General features: G+C 46.1%; 1 protein-coding gene and 1 long non-coding RNA gene across 30 annotated transcripts in view; one reads left to right on the plus strand and one right to left on the minus strand.

Moving 5' to 3' along the window:
* Positions 1–20,977, minus strand: part of myt1la (myelin transcription factor 1-like, a) — a 50,761-nt gene that overhangs the window by 19,696 nt on the left and 10,088 nt on the right. For 24 of the 29 annotated variants that reach the window (XM_090243230.1, XM_090243224.1, XM_090243227.1 and 21 more), the window contains exons 2-9: positions 19,892–20,017; positions 19,575–19,632; positions 18,949–18,982; positions 17,468–17,530; positions 6,724–7,259; positions 3,779–4,933; positions 1,652–1,786; positions 911–1,001 (exon numbers count right to left, since the gene is read on the minus strand). In XM_090243230.1, the coding sequence (XP_090099356.1) occupies positions 911–1,001; positions 1,652–1,786; positions 3,779–4,933; positions 6,724–7,259; positions 17,468–17,530; positions 18,949–18,982; positions 19,575–19,629 (2,069 nt within the window). In that variant the 5' untranslated portion in view covers positions 19,630–19,632; positions 19,892–20,017. The remainder of the gene's footprint in view (positions 1–910; positions 1,002–1,651; positions 1,787–3,778; positions 4,934–6,723; positions 7,260–17,467; positions 17,531–18,948; positions 18,983–19,574; positions 19,633–19,891; positions 20,018–20,977) is intronic. The other 5 variants (XR_016497758.1, XR_016497757.1, XM_090243234.1 and 2 more) reach the window with 2 other exon arrangements.
* The window catches only part of LOC149981504 (uncharacterized), a 205,070-nt gene that overhangs the window by 12,210 nt on the left and 171,883 nt on the right, over positions 1–20,977 (plus strand). The gene's annotated exons all lie outside the window — the stretch shown is intronic.

Consider the following 20,977-nt stretch of genomic DNA (forward strand, 5'->3'; position numbering starts at 1 on the left):
ACACGATATCCCATAATGTCAAATTGGAATTATGTTTTTCGAAATGTTTACAAATGAATAACAAATGAAAAGACCACACACATACAATTATCTGTAAGGTCCCTGAGTCGAGCAGTGAATTAATTACATTTTTGATCAACATACCCAGCCACTACAAAGATACAGGCGTGCTTCCTAACTCAGTTGCCGGAGAGGAAGGAAACCACTTTGTCATTTCACCATGAGGCCAATGGTCACTTTAAAACAGTTACAGTTAGTTTAATGACTGTGATAGGAGAAAACTGAGGATGGATCAATAACATTCTTGTTACGCCACAATACTAACCTAATTGACAGAGAGAAAAGAAGGAAGAATAAAAAATAAAAAACACAGAATAAAAAATACTTCAAATTCACTTCTCGACTGAGGGATCTTACAGAACATTTTATGTGTGTGTTTCAGAGATGGGGTAGTCATTCAAAAAACAATATTATTGCACACAGAGTGAGTCCATGCAACTTATTATGTGACAATTTTTACTCCTGTACTTATTTAGGCTTTTAATGTCTAATGAATTAGTAGACAAATGCCAAAAAAATAATTACACTTTGACATTATGGGGTATTATGTCTAGATCAGTGACACAAAGTCTCAATTCAGGCTGTAACACAACAAAATGTGTAAAAGTCAATGGGTGTGAATTCTGAAGGCACTGTACCTGCTGACAATAGAATCCTCACCCTGTACCTCGTGGCAGACACCTATGGCACCCCCACATATACCCGTTTTGAACCCTTTTTTCTCTTTCTTAGATCTTGGACAGAGACACCATTTTTATTATTATGTTCTATCAGACTATACATTGACTCCACTATTTTATTTCTTATTGTCTCTCCCAGTGCATGCTCTGCCTAGTTGCCAGCCACTCACCTGCGGTGGGAGTTCCTGTTGCTATTGACATGGCCACGCCCCGAGCAGCCAGGAGTAGGGCACTTTAGAACATTTTCATACATTGCAAGAACTTAGGACAGACAGGGAGAGGTGAGAGACAGCAAGGGGTTAGGAGCACCCAGAGTCAGTGGTTATTGTTCAACTATTATTAGGTAGTGAGCGGAGACAGTGGCATGCACTGTTAAAATGTAACGTTGATGCTCATGCAGGCAGCAAAAAAAGAATGGATTCAATCAAGCAGCATTCAGAGGTAGTCAGGCATGTTGTTAGTCATTCGGCAGAATCTTGATAGACCAATCAGGTGGGATTGAAAACGGTATCTAGGCAGACGTTAGTTGTACTAACCAATGTTACATGGTACGTTATGTCCTTTACTGAAGCAGAGTTAGAGGTACGTCTGGTCAACATCTCACAAAAGTGATGTGCATGCCATTAGGTATCTGGTCTATGGAGGAGACATTACTTTGCATGCAGGCATGAACAGTGATCAAGCAGGGTGAAAGCAAAAGAGAGTGAGTGCAGCCCAATAGCCCCATGCTGATCGGAAGACGACCTCGTGTGTCAACCCAACACAAGAACCATTGAAGGGCAATTGCTGGAAAAGAGTTACCCAGAAACTCAACAGAAAATGAGATCCAACTGAAAAATGCAGGCGATGGGAGGGCAATGCTCAATCCAGTCTCCCCAAGCAGGAAATAAGACGTTTTCAATGGGACTTACTCTCTGGTGGCACCCTGTCCTTGTGGGGGCAGCCAGACAGGCTCCTGTGGTGGGGGTAGAGACCCGTGACGTGGCCTGTCCCATCGCAGCCCGGGGTCGGACACTTACTCTCCTTCTTGTCCCCCCTTGCAGAATCTACCAAGAAGAACAATATTGGGGGTTTAAAAAGTAATCTCACTATCTAGGTGACCATTGCATCCAGGGTACTACAGTATGTCACCGCTATTAATGGAATGTCTCATTACACTGTTGTTTAATTTACTGCATTTAGAGTGTCATAAATTCATATGGGTTTTTAACAGTATTATCCCCCCAAAATTGGCCCTAGTAGTTAGGAGGTGGCAAGAAGCAAACACTTAGAAAAAAAGTTGCTATCTAGAACCTAAAAGGGTTCTTTGGCTGTCCCCATAGGACAACCCTTTAAATAACCCTTTTTGGTTCCAGGTATAACCCCTTTGGTTTTCCACAGAGGAACCCAAACTGGTCTACCTGGAAGACAGCCGAAGAACCCTTTGAAACCCCCCCCCCCCCCCCCCCCCACACACACACACACACTCTCACATAGGAAAATTGGTGCAATTGTTCAATCGCAACACCCCAGAAATGCAATTTCATATTTCATAAAAAAATGTACACTCGCTATGGCGATAACACAGAATGACTAAGCCTGTGTGAAACTGGCTTATCAGCAGTTCTCCCATGTGTATATCTGGAGCTCACTATCGCCCCCATCTCCACCAATCGTCAATGGTGCCCCCAAGGACACGGCTCAAACCCAACCACGTTGAGCACAGACTGTGTGTATGAGCATTGTCCCAAAATGTGTTTTATTCTGAAATACTAATGAGTAGTCCCGACTACATGGCAAACATTAGAAAAAAGGCCATAGTCCCTTCCTTTGATGATGAAGACTTTGAATTTAAAATGATTCATTGAGGATAGATTTTTAGAATGTTATTATGGCCTTTGGAAAAAACAAATAGCATGTCGACAGATCTGTAGGGTCCTACCAGAGCCTTATACACATAGTATAGCCAGCTATATGTTCTCGAGACTGAAATTATGCATACTAATCCTATTCCTTGAGAATTCCCCCCACTAACTTCCTGTGCTAATGGAAGATAATTACATACTATTACAGTACATATCTGTGATAACCGACGATGGGTGGCCCTTATTAATAGTCGCGCTGGCATGATTTGAATCGTGCCATTCAACGGTCTGTGGCTACTGATGGCAAGACGTGTTGTTGGAGACTTAGAACAATGGGCAGAATTATCTAGAGAAATGACTTCAAATGGCTTTGGATTTCAACTACTAAAATGTCCCCTTTGGTTCAATCAGAGCAGACCAGTATCTGCAGTATTTCACTTTTAGATCAACGTCCTTTGTATCCATTGGAATGTCACTCAAAACACAGCATCACAATCCAACAATCATGAACGCCATGTGCCACCGCCACCCCCCTGATGCTAGCGTAATGACCCTGTCTGAAACGCTCCCCACTGATCTGCTTTGAAGCTTTCTTATGGGTCTATAAATGCACACACAGAGACGGTACGACTCACTCCCACAGGCAGTGGGGGTGTGTATCAGAGTGGATTTAAAAGAAATAGGCCGTGGATGGAATCCCGCAGATGAGATTTGCTGTCCTAACGGGCCTTGCAGATTGCCATTACTCATGCCTGACAAGCCAAGCCTCTGATGTTAGCATGCCGGCCTATTTAACAACATAAGCTTGCAGTCGATGCTGCTGCTGCCACTGCGATATGCAGCGTTGAGACCAGCCAGGGGAAATGTGTCCGTCTACTCCCAGCGAGGAGCTGAACTACTGGGCAGGGGTCAAGCAAACGTCCAATGTTATTAGATTCATGAGCGAAATAAGACGTCAGTTATACTGCTTGATGTTACGCAAGTCTGTTACTGCGGGGCCTGTTGGTGCCTGTTGAAACACTATCAGTAGGCCAGGGCCTGTTAGCCTTTGAGTGTTAATTAAATACAGAGGCGGTCCAGTTTGACTGAAATGCAGTTAGCACTGTGTGGATCATCAATACTGTACACAACAGGGTGAGGATACTAGCTGACATGTCGTGAATGGGTGTGTTGAGATTTTCAGGGAGTGGTTACCTTTAGGGTAGTATGCTCTCTTTGACCCATCGTGGTGCATTCTGGACTTGCGCTCCTCCGCCCCGCTGCTCTGTCTGGGGCTGTGCTCGCCGTGGTGGTGGTGATGATGATTGTCCCTTCGGGCCACCATATGATGTCCCTCCGAGGCCATGCGATCCCTCATGACCTTGGCTCGCTCTGACTCCATGGCGATGGCCTTCTCCAGCAGGGACAGGTTGCCTTTGGTCATGTCGAAGGCCTCGTCCGAGCGGTCCGAGGCCACCGACGTGGTGTCCTCGTCCCCGTCCTGGTGGCAGCTGGCCGAGTAGCCCCCCCTGGAGGCCGGGCTTAGCTGTTCTTCCAGCTTCATCAGGTTGACCATGTCCGAGTAGCTGCGCTCCAGGGACCCACGCTCGTCTGGCTGCTGGCCCTCCTGGCAGCTCTCGTACCTGGGCAGGTGGTGGGCCTGAGCCGGAGGCTGGTGCTGAGCCTGGTGGTGGTGGTGGCCGGTTTGATGCTGCAGGTGGTGGTGGGACTGGTTAGGGTGGTGGTTCTGATGGGCCTGGTGGTGTTGCAGGCCGGGGTGTCCAAGGCGGTCGGAAGGCGATGTCTCGCTCAGCTTGCGGGCCAGGTCGAAGCACTGGTTCCTCAGACACTCCAGACTGCTGAGGCACACCTCCTCCTCGCTCTCCTCAGCCTGACCCCTGACGCCATGGTGGTGGGGTCGCCCATTGGGATGCCTGCCATCCTCCAAACCGGTGCCTTCTGGGTAGCCATCGTCGGGGAGCACAGCACCGTGGCCCTGCGCCAACAGCTTGAGCGAATCCACCGTCTCCCTGACCACGTCGCTGTCCAGATCCACGCTCAGCTTGCCCTTCCTGCCCCCGCCGCGCTCGTTGCCCTCTTCATCATCATCATCATCATCATCATCATCATCATCGTCCTCGCCGGCACTGTTGGAGGAGTTGCTGTTCATCTCTGACTCGGTCATGGCCTGGTAGGCGGCGTCCTCTGCGATCTTCCCCAGGTTGAGAAGGGACTTGGCCACCAGCTCATCATAGTTTTCATACTCTTCACCATTAGGGCCGACGTTAGGGCCAGGGGCACTGTTGTTGATGTTATCCTTCTGTCCCGTAGGGTGATGCTTTGATTGTCCGCCATTTTTGTGCCGGTTCTCTGTGGTCAGGAAAGGAAGGATAGACCTTTCAGCCCTTACTATAGTTGGGTAGATGAAGAACTAGCCCGTCATAGTTTAATTCTTTGGGATATTAATATAATATTCAACATTTTTCAAAAACATTTATGCCAGTTATGTGAGGTTTGCTGACTACTAAGCCCTTAAATGGCCTCAATGTATTAATGTATATTGGTTTGGATATTAATGATCACATTGAATTGATTATGTTAGAGAGCTTTAAGGGACAATCTGCAGTTGCTACGTCCGTTTTCGGACTTATGTCTTAATATAACTTAGAAAATGCCTCATGAGCTTAGTTCAACTGCTGTACACCATCAGAATCCAAAAGATAACCGTGTTTTACTCCAATGATTGTAAACAAAGTAAATGTAAACAACCACGGTGGTGTCTTAAAACGTGGTTAAAACTATCATTTTGATATCATGAGTGTTCAGTCCTTGCATCCTTAGCGCTGCATTTGAGAGTGGTTACATTACACCAACCCCATCCCTCAGCTTTTTACTGAAACAGTGTCAGGGAGGAACCTTTGTTATTGTTTCAACTGCTGATTGCCCCTTTTATAGTTTGATGTTGTAGACAGGGTTCTAAAAAACCCCCCAAAAACTAAAACAAACATGACTGAACAAGGTGTACAACAAATGGTTAACAACCCGCAAATAGTTTTTGAACGCTCGCGACATGGTTTATGAGGGTAAAATGCGGGCCCCCAAAGAAAAAACATTGCGTCAGTAATATGGGTCAGATCTTTTGAACTGTTTGGACTAGAAACTAACAGTTTTCGCTGTAGAAATTGTGCAAGTATGACGCTAACGAATCTGCGCCCAGGAAACAATAGTAGCCTTATCATAAAAGATATATATATAGAGAGAGGGAGAGAGAGAGACTTTTGGGAGGGACTGGTGTTCCCAAACTAAAACCGCAGGTCATATAGCAAAATATTTTTTATACTAAACTGGTCGCACTTTAGAGCCCCCCCCCCCAAAAAAAATCCCTCAAATAAATCCAAAGTATATACTAATGAACCAAATGCTTTCTAATTCTTCCATTCTTCACAAAACATATCATCCAGAGCTTCTGAGAACCATGTAACACCCTCACCTAATACGTTTCAGTGTTGGTTTTAGGGACAGCGGCAAATGAAACAGCGGGAGGGAATGAGAGAGACGTATATGAGGTGTTCTGATTCGGGAGCCCAAAATATCCTCGAGAGAAGCCATTTCCATGGGAGGAAGGGGGGGGGGGGGAGACTGAGCACATGTGACACGTCCGCTGAGACGGGGGACGGGGGGGGGGACGGGGGTTAAATAACTCAGAGAGCTCCTCTCTCCATTGCTCTTGAAGGCACTGTCAGAAACGATTGAGGACACGCAGAGGGAGCGAGAGCGAGGGAGAGGGCTGATGGAGGGAGAGCAGGCGCATCTGGTTCACTGAAGGTAGAGGACCTCTTACTACACCCCCTCTCCTCCCGAGGACCCTATTGGCCACATGTTCCCAGATTGACCATCATGCCTCTCTCCCTCCACCCTGACAGTCCCATTTCAACAACTCAATTCTCTCTGGGATATTATGCCTCCATCTCGCCATGATTGGGTATGGCTTTCACTGGCCACATCAAAGGTGCACCGCGTTGATAAGAAGTATATCCTAGACTCAGGGATGTCATTTCTAGTGGCAGCTTATTAGTGTGGCAAATAACTCCCAGCTCCACCCAACACTATTACCCCCTCTTATTTCCCCAGAAAACAGAACATTGGAAATATGGACTCACCTGGCTCATGGTGACTCTGGACCTCTTCTTCCTCCTCCTCCTCTTCTTCCTCCTCATGTTCATCTTCGTCACCCTCATCCTCCTGTTCCTCTTCCTCCTCCCCTTCCTCTTGCTCTTCATCATCCCCATCATCTGCTTCCTCATCTTCCTCTATCCCTTCCTCCACCTGTTCCACCTCCACTGGCCCTACTACCTCCATCTCCACCTCCTCCTCCTCCTCATCTGCCTCTTCTCCTTCCTCCTCTTCCTCACCTAGCTCCCCGTTATCCTCAGAAAATCCTTCCTCCTCTATCTCTTCTACCTCTTCCCCCTCCTCCCCTTCCTCCTCTTCTCCTTCCTCCTGAATCTCCCCGTCTACCTCCCCCTGCTCCTTCTCCTCTCCCTCATCCATGGGTTCAGGCTCATAGGAGTGGAAGATGGCAGCAGGGTTCACCTCTGGGTCGGTAGGGGTTAAGTAGGGCCTCCTCTTGGGGGAAGGCTCCAGAGGCTGTTTCTCCTGGGTCTTCCTCTTCTTGGCCAGGGGGCAGCCATAGACACTAGACAAAAGACATGAGAGGAATAGAGATTTGTTCAATGGTCTTAGTAAGGTAAGTGTTCTACGTCTAGAGATATATAGATAACTAGAAATGTAGAGATATCTAGATACCGTGATGCAGTATATTGGCAATCTGGCAATCAAGGTAAATTACATGATTTCTATTTCATATTACAATGCAATAGCATTGTGATGACGTCAATCATTGCATAATATCAACTAAACAAGAACGGAAATACATATTTCCAAACCTATTTTACATACCGTAATTTTGGGAACATGCATGATCTACTTCACTTAAATTCCCAAAAGCCACTGCATTGCGGAAAGCCAGAAGACTTAGTTTCGAAGACTCAAGCCTCCAAACCAAAAGCTTATTCAACCAGCCCTCAATTACACAAATCCCATAATAATCATTAGCTGTTGAGAAATTCCACTTTAATTGCTCCAAAACAGCGATTGCAATTATACAAGGTTTTAATGTGGGTTTTGGGGAATCAATTACTCCATTTCCATATGAAAGGGCTTATTTGTATTGAGGAAGGGAGAGTAGGTTTGTGTTCTTTATCAATGAGACTAGAATAGACAGTGATGATATGCCACAGTTCTTTGTGTGAAAATGTAGACTAGAAGTAGTGTACCTGGAATCCACACTCAATATCATATGTTTCATTATTGTTGAAGTGAAACAACAGTAAAACAGAGCGATGTTCAGTGTGGATCCCAGGCTAGACAAGCAGGACCACACCTGAAACTCCGGTCAGACATAGTGAGATTTCAAATGTATTGTCATTGTCTCTTTTATAGAGAATTTCCAGGCAAACAATCATACATTGTCCAATGTTTTTCTATTGTATGCGCATCAAAACATAACAACTTGACTATGAACACCGGTCATACTCTGTAGAGGCCCATCCGTCCTGTATATTTTCCTCACAGTCGTGCATGCAGCTCACATGCTTGGTTAGGAGTCATCGGGCTGTGAAATGGCCCACATTTCTACTCTCTTTTACCGCCGTTTATCCGCCCTCTCACTCAGCCAATGGATCCGGCCTAGACTGCCCTAATGTGTGCAAATCGTCAGTCTCGGTCAGACTGAAGGACCACCGGCAATCGGGCACAACAACAACGCCTTCCCAGCTAATGGGCCTCTCCATCTCTGCTCCATTTTGAATCGTACACAACAGTTAGGGTACACACATACAACCGCCCCACACACAACGTATCACACGTCCAACTGGTAGATCCGTTTCTTATTGTCGACTCAGCTGTACAGACTAGAGAGTAAGAACAAAAAGAAGGTGCCAAAGATGTGCGGGGAGAGCACAGGCTGTGGTCAGAGAGGGATCCCTTTTCATTTGCATTCGTCTGACATTTATTTTTGCCCTGGTGTCTTCCCCTCGCATGATCCCTCTCTTCCTCTTCTCCTTTTATCCTATAATCTCTTGTGGACATAACATGTAAACATAAATGGCACCTTGGATCTGTCACGGTACAATGGGATGCGTGAGATTACCAACAGCATTAGTTCCAGTGCCTTGGAGAAATCACTATTTTACAGGTGTTAGCATCTTTCGAAATTTGGGAAAGAGGAGGGGACATTTGGCCCATAGACTTGTCTGCAACTTGCAAAGAGAGAGGGTGGAGCTCTTTGTTCTGGTTCCGATTCTCGTTCCATCTCTTCAATTAATGCATGGACCCAGAACTTAATCGAGCATCTGACCAATTTCGCAAGACTTTAGTTCTGGGTTAACCAATATTATTTATCTTATAGCTGTTAGGCAAACAGCTTGTGGGTGCAGACTGTCATCTGTCTCAGTGTGTGTGTGTGTGTGTGTGTGTGTGTGTGTGTGTGTGTGTGTGTGTGTGTGTGTGTGTGTGTGTGTGTGTGTGTGTGTGTGTGTGTGTGTGTGCGCACGGGTGTGTATGTGTGTGTGTGTGTGTGTGTGTGTGTGTGTGTGTGTGTGCGCACGGGTGTGTGTGTGTGTGTGTGTGTGTGTTTGCTTGCAAGCGTACTTGTGCGTGCATGTGTGTGCGTGTGTGTGTTCGGCTCAGTATGACCTTGGACACCTCAACGTCTCCCACAGGCAGGCCACGCCAATTAAAATTCCACAGGTAATTAAGACACATTTGAATAAGGGAACACTGCAGACATGTTGGAGAGGGATTGTGCTGTAATTATGTGGAGGGAGGGATGGAGGGAGGGAGGGAGGGAGGGAGGGAGGGAGGGAGGGAGGGAGGGAGGGAGGGAGGGAGGGAGGGAGGGAGGGAGGGAGGGATAAGAGATGTCTATAAGGCTTTCAGTGCTGGGGAGATAATAATGACTTCCCTCAGAGAAATCTCCTGTAGAACAAATCCTCTGGTTTAGTCCTCTGATGCCTGAAGGAAATCATAAAGTTAGAGCCTTTTAGAACCTGAACCTTTTCTGGAGCTTCTGTCATCAGTAGCCTCTATCGAGGCATATCAAATCTAGCTCCGTCAAAGTAGGAAATACAGAAATCTCTTTTTTTAGCTAACAATTTCTAAAATTTCTATGGGATTGGTGCTGTACAGGTTTATAGTCTCAACTGAATTTCTGAATTGTTGCAACGTTACCTGTCTCCTTTAATTGGTTGGGTTACCAAAGTCATGTTCCGGCAGTTTCCATCCCATCATAAACACTGTTCACTAGCTGCACATTGCCATAACGGCTCATGGCACCACAGGGGTGTGTGGGCGAGAGCGGCGTGCGGCTCTCGTTGTATATGAGTTGCCATAGGAGCGCCCTGCTCTCTGTGCCCTATACTGCAGCAGCATCCACAGGCATGTGTGGCACAGCGCTGTCACCATGGTGATCTCCCCCTCAGAAGTGGAATTTGCCATCCGAGCAGACTGACAGCGCGGGAGAGAGAGAGAGAGAGAGAGAGAGAAGGAGAGCAGTGATTCTGAGGCTGACAGACATCGCCCTCTCTCCTCTTCTTCCCCTCCCTCTCACCCTTTCTCCCTCCCCAAAAGCAGAACAGAAGCAGAGCTGGTATTCTGCATTCTGGAGGACTCTGGATGTCACACTGCAGCGCAGGTGCCCTCAGTTCCTCCCCACTGCATAGGCAACACACAATATATGTCTGTAGAACACTGTGATGGAGATTCTCTGGCTATCTAACACGTACAACCAACAACCAACAGGCTGCAGGGATTGACTACAATTCCTGAAGACGAATAATGAATGTTATGGAATGTCATTAATAAGAGTATCTGACAACCGTGCTTGATTGGTCTGTTGGAGTATTTAATTTGAATATGTGTTTTATATTAACTGTTTATTTACTATTTTTAATATATGACAGATAAGAAGCAGATAAATGCCTTGAATACATGTCCAGTCAGCATTGACTACATTTTCCATGCTGCAATGGTGTGGCTAAGAATAATGGATCCAGGAAGTACTAGTGAAATCTTGAGTCAGGACAGAGAGGAAGAGATGAAGCAAGAGGGTTTACTCCGCCCAAAATCTGTCCACAAAAATAAGACCACGAAGTGAAGAATTTATGTATGGAGGTAAATGATAGTGTCAAATTTGGTGACCAAAAATGTCATCGTTAATGTGCTCTATGAAGCTTATTTGATCGAATAGAAGTTTCGTAATGGTTGGCCACTCAAATATCTTGTCAATATAATAGACAACTTTGGTCAGAATGAGTCCTCCTCAGCTCAGGTCCTCTGATGTGTCTGAACAAGAACATCCATCAGACCAATGTCATCAGCCAACCTACAACACCCATCACTGATGCAAAAAAGTCCTCATACCCACATAGACACACAAACACACATAGACACACAAACACACATAGACACACACACACACACACACACAGACACATACAGGCAACCAGTATAAATGTTATCTTTGTCATCGTAGCAGCAGAGGAGATTGAGGAGGATGGACGAGAACCTCATGTCATAGTGTTGTGTGAAGAGACAGTATAGTGCTTCACAGAAAAAAAAGCACACAAGTCCATAAATCATAAAAAGACCTCTGGATGAGATTCACAGTGGAAAACAGTTATGGATAAATCCGTAAACAGAAATAGACTACAAACAAACCCCTCAGACCCTTAGATTAACATACTGTGTAACAAAAAAAGACGTGCCTCCCAATCCCCACTTCCACAAAACGTGTAAATATTGGACTATAAATTGTGCCTTTCCGTATTATACTCATGCTAAAATGTTTATTCGTTCTTATTGCTGTTGCGTTGTTGAGAAGGAACCTGCAAGTAGGCATTTTGTTGGACAGTGTATACCATGTGTGTCCTCGACATGCGACTAATACAACCTGAAACTTGAGAGTTGAGGACAAAATGACATGAATCTCCCACACAGTTCAAGGCCCATCTGTTGGTTAGCTAAACAAGAATATGATTCTTCAAGGCCCATCTATTTACTAGAGAATGTTTTAGTATACTGAAGAATACTGCAGTAAATACTACAGTATACTACAGTCCACAAAAACAAATACAGTAAATACTACAGTAATGTCTATCGTAATACTATAGCATTCCCCTCCCCATATCCTAATATGTGCAACTCATAAGTAAGAAACCTAGATGCCAAGTATAGACCATATATCGTTATATTCCCTAATATATGAAAAGATGTTATCATCACTCAGAATTAAACATGATTGGTTTCAGCATGTTTCCACGGTATTAAAAAAATATAACAACAAAAAATGTAATTACACCCCGTTTATTTTAATCGGAGGAACACAACCCAACGTACACCCGGCCACGATCTCCAAGTGAGAAAAGACAACAGCTTGGATGGAATAAAAGCCTGTTGCAAGTAGCTCTCACAAAAGGCAACGCAAATGCTAGGTGTGTGGAGTGACTCTGTCTCAATGCCTAGGCAGGCTGTCCTCACTTTCCACATTGAGAGGCCATTCTGCAGCACTATGCCCCCGCCTCACCTCACCTCGCCTCGCCTGCCTGCTACCAGCTCTTGGCTCCCTTCCCAGCGTTTTAGTGAGTGCTACCTGTCAGGACCAGAATTATACCACTCGCAGGCTCAGTCCATATGAGTCATGCATCAACCGGGGGAGAGGGAGGGAGGTGGAGAGCGAGATAGAAAAAGGGAGAGAGAGATATTTATCCAGGCGAGTCAATTGAGAACAAATTCTTATTTACAATGATGGCCTGGCAAAAAAATTTAGAACAGATAGAGAGAGAGTGGGAGAGAAATAGAGACAGAGAGACAGACATAGAGAGAGTGGGAGTGAGGTGGGTTGTGAGTGAGAGAGAGAGCGAGCGAGCGAGCGAGAGAGAGAGAGAGAGTCAGTGTGTGAGAGAGGGTGAGGGATGGAGGGAGGGAGAGGGAGTGAGAGATTGCACTCAACCTCATCTGCATAAAGCCTAGGCAATTACTGAGCGCCAGCTCTAGACATGGCAGTCCCACCCGCACAAAAGCTGCTCACCATAGACCCCCATCAGCTCACTACCAACCAGTGGATTTAGGAAGGAAGTATTTCACTTTTAGACCAAATAATAAGACTTTATGTTCTCAGGATTTATGGGTAATGGAGAAGACATGTAATAAAACGATGACACGCCAAATCAGAAATATTTAACAGAGAGAATATTGTATGTGCCGATGTCAACATATAGCACAAAAATGGGCTTTAATTTACACCGTGATTAGATGTGTAGCCTGTGATTAGTTCTAGATTCATGTATGCACAGATTTGTTTGTTACATTTTTACATTTGAGTCATTTAGCAGAAACTCCTATTCAGAGTGATTTACAATAGTATACATTTTCACACTTTTTTCTTTATAATTCATTTAAATGTAACACATCAACTACTGCAGATCTGATGCTATCAGTGGAAATGTAGGCGTTTCAACCGCCCCATTTCTCTATTTCTCTCTCACTGTCTTTGTTGCTCTCTCACTCAATCTTTCTCTCTCTCTCTCTCTCTCTCTCTCTCTCTCTCTCTCTCTCTCTCTCTCTCTCTCTCTCTCTCTCTCTCTCTCTCTCTCTCTCTCTCTCTCTCTCTCTCTCTCTCTCTCTCTCTCTCTCTCTCTCTCTCTCTCTCTCTCTCTCTCTCTCTCTCTCTCTCTCTCTCTCTCTCTCTCTCTCTCTCTCTCTCTCTCTCTCTCTCTCTCTCTCTCTCTCTCTCTCTCTCTCTCTCTCTCTCTCTCTCTCTCTCTCTCTCTCTCTCTCTCTCTCTCTCTCTCTAGAACCTGTCATATTGTGTGCTGCAAGACTGCAGGGAGGAGAGCCAACCAGAGCTAAGGTGAAGGATTAATCCTTAATATTTAACAGGCAGAAACCATCTCTTCCCTTCATGTCCCTTTGGTTGGTTCCACACCATCTTCCCTGCTTCCCCATTTTGGGAATCGAATCAGAACACATGTGACTAGTCAGTGCAGTGACTTGCTGCAGTGAACCAGAAATGACACTCAGTCCTGTGATGCAGAACTGGATCCAAACCCTCTGAGACCAGGGTAGTTACCCAGCATACCAATGGCTTGTCTGACATCTGAGCCACACACTGTCACATAGGAGAAAGTACTTTAGAACCTCAACTGCACACATCTGATATGATCAGTGGAAATGTAGGCATGTGTGATGCCTTAGCCGGCCTACTTCTCTATTTCTCTCCCACTGTTTTTGTTGCCCTCTCTCTCTCTCTCTCTCTCTCTCTCTCTCTCTCTCTCTCTCTCTCAATCTCAATCTCTATCCTTCCTTATTCCAGCCTCCTCTCTGTCTCTCTCCTTCCCTCCCTTCATTCATCCGTCATCCAACCTCTCTCTCTCTCTTTCTGTCTCATGTATTACTTCACAGAGCAGGGCTGTAGCAGACAAACAGTAGACCCTGTTTGAGGTTGCTCTAATGGCGCCAGACTCTTCAATAGCTAGCATCGTCTTCCCAGTGTGTGCGGGAACGTGAGTGAGTGCAAGCATGCATGCGCATGTGTGGGTGGTGTGGGCGACAGTGATTCTCATTACTACACCCAGACACAGCCGTCCCCCTCCACGGCTTTACCTCTTCCTCCACTTCTTTCACACTATAGGCTGCCTGGTTTCAAATGAATCACATTACAGAGCCTTCGGAAAGTATTCAGACCCATTGACTGTTTCCCCATATTGTTACATGCCTTATTCTGAAATAGATTTATTTTTAAGTTGGCGATCTACACACAATACCCCATAATGACGAAGCGAAAACAGGTTTTTAGAAATGTTTGCAAATGTATTCAAAATAAAAAACAGAAATACATGATTTGCATAAGTATTCGACCCTTTGCTCTGAGACTCGAAATGGAGCTCAGGTGCATCCTGTTTCCATTGACTAACCTTGAGATGTTTCCACAACTTGATTGGAGTCCACCTGTGGTAAATTCAACTGATTGGACAAGATTTGAAATAGCACACGCCTGTCTATATAAGGTCCGACAGTTGACAGTGCATGTCAGAGCAAAAACCAAGCCAAGAGGTCGAAGGAATTGTCCGTAGTGCTCCGAGACAGGATTGTGTCGAGGCACAGATCTGGGGAAGAGTACCACTGCAGCATTGAAGGTCCCCAAGAACACAGTGGCCTCCATCATTCTTAAATTAATGAAGTTTGGAACCACCAACACTCTTCCTAGAGCTGGCTGCCTGGCCAAACTGAGCAATCAGGGGAGAAGGGCCTTGGTCAGGGAGGTGATCAAGAACCCGATGGTCACTCTGGCAGAGCTCTAGAGTTCCTCTGTGGAGATGGGAGAGCCTTCCTGAAGTACAACCATCTCTGGAGCACTCTATCGAACAAGCCTTTGTGGTAGAGGGGCCAGATGGAAGCCACTCCTCAGTAAAAGGCAAATGACAGCCCACTTGGAGTTTGCCAAAAGCCACCTAAAGACTCACAGACCATGAGAAACAAGATTCTCTGATTGAACTCTTTGGCCTGAATGCCAAGCATCACGTCTGAAGAAACCTGGCACCATCCCTACGGTGAAGCATGGAGGTGGCAGTATCATGCTGTGGGGATGTTTGTCAGTGGCAGGGACTGGGAGACTAGTCAGGATTGAAGGAAAGATGAAAGGAGCAAAGTCCTATTTTCAGTATAAGTCTCTGAATGTTCTTGAGTCCAGCCAGAGCCTGGACTTGAACCCAATCGAACATCTCTGGATCCAACCTTTTTTATTTAACCTTTATTTAACTAGGCAAGTCAGTTCAGAACAAATTCTTATTTTCAATGACGTCCTAGGAACGGTGGGTTAACTGCCTGTTCAGGGGCAGAACGACAGATTTGTACCTTGTCAGCTCGGGGATTCGTTCTTGCCACCTTCCGGTTACGAGTCCAACGCTCTAACGCTCTAACCACTAGGCTACCTAGCGCCCCAACCTGACAGAGCTTGAGAGGATCTGCAGAGAAGAAAGGGATGAACTCCACATGTACAGGCATGCCTGTATTTGTAAAGGTAATATGTAACATTTAAATTCATTTTTTAATTTTGAATACATTTTTCTCATACATTTGCAAAAACCTGTTTTTGATTTGTCATTATGGGGTATTGTGTGTAGATTGATGAGTGGGGGGGGGAGCTATTTAATCAATTTTAGAATAAGGCTGTAACGTAACAAGATGTGGGAAAAGTCAAGGGGTCTGAATACTTTCAGGCACTGTATGTCACTACATCTGGGTGACTTTGGTTACCTTCCTAACAGGCATGGGGGGGGGGAAAGGGGGGGACAGGAGAGATGGAATATGACAGCAGAGCTCAGGCTAGTAGCACAGTTGTAGTAACGACAAAAACAATAACTTTGCATCTCTCGTGCTCGTAATCATCTTAGTTGAAACTGGAAGATACAGCATAACCACATTAGTCGGGTTTTCTATCAGTGTAAAGTCACTGTACAGTTGTAGGCTACTGTAAACCTATCATCAGCGCTGGAACTATGAACAACCAACTGCCAAAACGAACCAATCAACTGTTATTTTTTTAAACAGGGCCGCCCCAGGATCGAACACCCCCCCCCCCCCTCCGAGCCTTAACAACAACGCATGCACACACACACACACACACACACACAAAAACACACGCACCTCTCCCTCTCAGCTTTCTTCCCAGCATGCCCCTCTATTTGTGGGTAAATCATCACCCTGGGTCTTTGGGAGAGAGAGAGGTCTGATGCAGGTGTCATTCGTCTGTGGCACCAAATGCAATTCCAGCCCGCTGGTTCAGGGGGGTGCCTTGATGAGGTGACACCGAAGACACAGGCATCAATCTCTCTAGCCTACGTCTGGGGCGTAAATAGCATCAAGTGGAGAGGCTTTTGTTTAAACATGCCCTGAGTGGAGGAGGACTCTAGGAAGATCTGGTGACAGGTCAGCTGTCAAGACAAGTATATTTGCTCTTACCTCCTCTGTAGCTCGGCTGGTAAAGCATGGTGCTTGCAACACCAGGATACTGGTTTCGATTCCCTGGACCATCTGTACTCAAAATGTTTGCACGTCTGACTGTAAGCCGCTTTTGATAAAAGCGGCTGCTAAATAGCAGACATTATATTATTTAACATCAATCTGACATTTGATCATTGACATGACATGTGGAAGTATTCGGGTGAGCTTGAAGAGATAACAGACTATAAACTGGTAAACAAAGCCTTGATAACATCCAAGATTACAACACAAAGGTTGGGTCCACAGCTCTTGAAGTACAAAACGACCTTGTTTCCCCCCCCCCCCCGATCTATCCAACTATGGAAGATAGCCATAGTCTCTCTCTATATATTGTATTGTCTGAATGAACACGTACACTTCCTGTAAGTCTCTGGCTGGCCCGGGCTGGCTGAGGCTGAATCACCACAGCAAATCAAAGAAAGAGTTGGTGTTGCGCAACCATAATCAACCCTCCTCAATCCAACACAGACCTCAGATATAGTGACACATTTTGCAATCAACTTTTCACAGCCAGTGATTGCAATTGCAGGTTTGTTTTAGGTGCAGGAACAATGACCTGGAACTGAAGAGCTTGCTTGATTGGTCCGTGATAGCTCAATGAGGGCTGAGTGAGTGAGTGAGTGAGGGAGTGAGTGAGTGAGTGAGTGAGGGAGTGAGTGAGTGAGTTAGGGAGTGAGTGAGGGAGTGAGTGAGTGAGTGAGTGAGTGAGTGAGTGAGTGAGTGAGCGAGCGAGTGGGGGAGGAAAAGTGCGGCTGATTTGGGGAGTGAAGAAGGATCTTTTACCTGCGGTGTCTGGCGTATTTGCCACTGACATGTCCACTTCCATCACATCCTGGAGTAGGGCAGCTACAGACACAGAAGGAAGAGACATAGGAGTCAACACACTGCGTGGCACGACAGGCATGTACAAACCCCCCACAGACGCAACACGGACGCAACAACCATTCCCTCACACACAGATAGGACTCAACATGTGTGTGCATGACATAACACACAACCCAGGGCAATGGACCAGAGCAGGTCTGTATTATTCATGTAGTGAGAAACACACAGCCAGCAGCCTTCAGGCCAGGCGGTGACTCACTTCACTGCATATTTCATAACAGCCCGTCCGCCTTGGGCTTCTTTAGGACAGCTGTGGCTGCCAAAGTTAAAGTGCCCCTCTGAAGGAACAGTGTGTTGACCGTCCTTTGGAACACCCATAGGAACTAGATGTTTCCATTTGGCCCGTTCAGCCGCGGCCCACTCTCACCACCATCCCATCAGGTAGATTACATTACATCTGAGGTGTACACTGTCCATATTAGGAGTTTGCCTGACAACTGACGACCTCCGAATACGGACGCCACGGTGGCGGATGTCCGTCACGCATCATCCGCCGCGAAAAGAGCGCCGACTGTGCTAGGTAGAACAGAGCAGCAGCTCTCTCTCCCCCCAAGGTGAGCAGACTCATAAATGAGTCTGTGAACGGCAGGAGTGTTCATCGACCGCTAAATTTGGCATTATTGACGTCTGCAGCCCTGGCCCTGAACATGGATCGATCGTCTGATGAAAAACCTATTTCGAGGGAACGGTGTGGATGTGTGTTCATGCATTTGTCTGTGGATGTGTGCGCATGCTTGTGAGTGTATATGCTTGTGTATCTGTGTGTGTGTGTGTGTGTGTGTGTGTGTGTGTGTGTGTGTGTGTGTGTGTGTGTGTGTGTGTGTTTGTGTGTTTGTGTGCGCTCTCTCCCTTCAGCCAGGGAACCGGCGGGGAGAGATTAGGGATTAGGGGGTCTACACTGAGGAATGCCATCAAGAGGGAGAAGGCTATTTAGCGATATAGACTGTTCGGGCCACTGGCCAGACAGAAAACACTATTACGATTACAGAGTGTGTTATAATGCTTGTTTTCCCCAATATAACATTGGTTTATTCTACAGTGGCAATGAGCATTTCGAGGCAAATAATCACTCATTTAGAATCTGTTCAGTGACGGCATAGAAGTAATTATTAACTAAACACTTGATCCTTGTCCAAATTTGACAGCCGAGGAAATGATTAGAGCAAGACTGTAAAGACACCGTCAGCAGTGCTGGGCCTCAAGTCAATGTGGCTATGATGTGAATATGGTGTCCATATTAGGATATGTAACCGTTGACCACTCAGTGTCAGTAAAGCCTGGTCCCAGATCAGTTTGTGCTCTTGCCAGGAGGGCAGGAGGGCAGAAACAGGCTGGCACTCAGGCTAAGTAAAGCACGCAGGAATGAAAGATGCACTGACCTGAATAACTCCTGTGCTGCCGTCTCCACCGGAACTAGAGAGAGAGATTGACAAATCAGATACAGTTACTGTCTATACTGTCTAGCCTATAGACAACAAACATAACAATAGCAGTAAAAAATGGCTAATTAGGACAAACAAAGACTACAGGATCCATCATGCATTTCTCCTAATTGGAATAGAGCCCTTTCAGTACAGTCGACAGCATATCAGATTCATTTTACACTGAGTATATATATATATATATATATATTGCCTTTATTTAACTAGGCAAGTCAGTTAAGAACAAATTCTTATTTTCAATGACGGCCTAGGAACAGTGGGTCAACTGTCTGTTCTGGGGCAGAACGACAGATTTGTACTTTGTCAGCTCAGGGATTTGAATTTGCAATCTCTCGGTTACTAGTGCAACACTCTAACCACTAGGCTACCCTGCCGCCCAGACATACAACCCGGATATACAGTCACTCTGACTTGATGTCCCCACTTGATGTCCCCAAATATGAGCCCAGGTGGCTGACAGAGAGGGAGGGGGCAGAGTGGCGGCGTTGGTGGTGGGGTGGACAATAGCTAGCGCTCCAGGCCGTTTAGAGTGACAGACACACTGTACTGTTGTCGTAGCGTACCTCGGACCCCTTTGGAACGCGTCCGGTGGTGCTTCTCAACCGCGTCCACCTCCATCTGCTTTAGAGAAAGGGATGGGAAGCGGGCCATTAGTTTTGATTCTGTTTCTCTGGTGATAAGGCCACGGGCTGTATACAGCAACACATACACCGTAATACAGACGGTACTTCTGGGTACAGAACTTATTTTGAGTTATTTCATAGAGCTGCATAGAGTTTCTCTGCGCAGTTGATAATAACCTACAATCTTCTGAGTATCTCCCAACGACAAGGAGCAAATACAACCGAGTCGAGCATCTACAGTACATCCGCCGTGTTACCTGGTATCAGCTGGGTTGGGTGGGGCAACACCTTGGTTCAAAAGCACGCCTCCGCCTCCTCAGAGCGCAACTGGTTGGGCTTCCTCAGCAGCGGGCACTTCAAAACTCCCCCTCCAGAGTCATGATCTGCAAAGGCAATAAAAGAACAAGAATATCACACACGTCATGGCATGAAAACGATCGCATTAGCGGTGGCAAGCAGAAAGAGGGTCACGATCAGCGGTGGGCGTCGCTCTGTGGTCTTGGTTGGCTGTCATCACTCGTGGAGCTTTGGTGACGAAGCAGAGTTCTACAAGTCATTGTTATCCTTATGCCAAGACCGTGATGATCCGAGAGTTAGTGAAGCAGTGAAGTAGCCACTGTTACGGTACCAAACCAACCTGGCTGATTCCAATCTGTGAACAAGACTTACGAACGGCAGCATCCTCATTCTAACCTCTCTGGTTCCATTCCATTGTTTTGACTAAGTCCCCTGATGCACAGCAGGAGGCAAATATGTTCCAAAACAAAGATAAACAACTTATTGCAGCCACCAAGCAACCAGAGAGTTATTATAGTATATAGCGGTTTGTCTCTGCTTCTTTCTCTCTGTTTGTTCCCGAGCTGAGAAAGTCTGAATGTCCACCAATATCCTTGGCTGGTATTACTTTTCACCACAGTGTGGACTTGCCTGTAAAAGCTTGATTCTGAATGGCTGAACGGAGAAACGCAGCAGCAAATGGAGTCTCTCTCTCTCTCTCTCTCTCTCTCTCTCTCTCTCTCTCTCTCTCTCTCTCTCACACTCTCTCCCCTATCAAGTGCTCAGCTCTCTCATCGTTGCTCATCTGTCTGCAACCTTGCATGAAGATCTCACACTCAACCTGAAATCCTGTTAGGATGTGGGCTGTGAACGTGTGTGTGCGTTTGTGTGTATGTTCACGCACACGCGTGTGTCTCTACGTCTGTGTGCAGGCCAACAGCACAAGAGTGTGAGCGTGATACACTGCCTGTGTGTACGGAACACTGACTGCCGCACCTCCGACACAGAACGGCACAAATTCCCTTCAGCTCGTTCCTGTTCAGAATTGAATGCTTTCTATCACTTTT

The sequence above is a fragment of the Oncorhynchus mykiss genome, chromosome 8, assembly GCF_057628025.1.
Source record: "Oncorhynchus mykiss isolate SJ-2025 chromosome 8, ASM5762802v1, whole genome shotgun sequence".
In the NCBI taxonomy this organism is placed as follows: domain Eukaryota; kingdom Metazoa; phylum Chordata; class Actinopteri; order Salmoniformes; family Salmonidae; genus Oncorhynchus; species Oncorhynchus mykiss.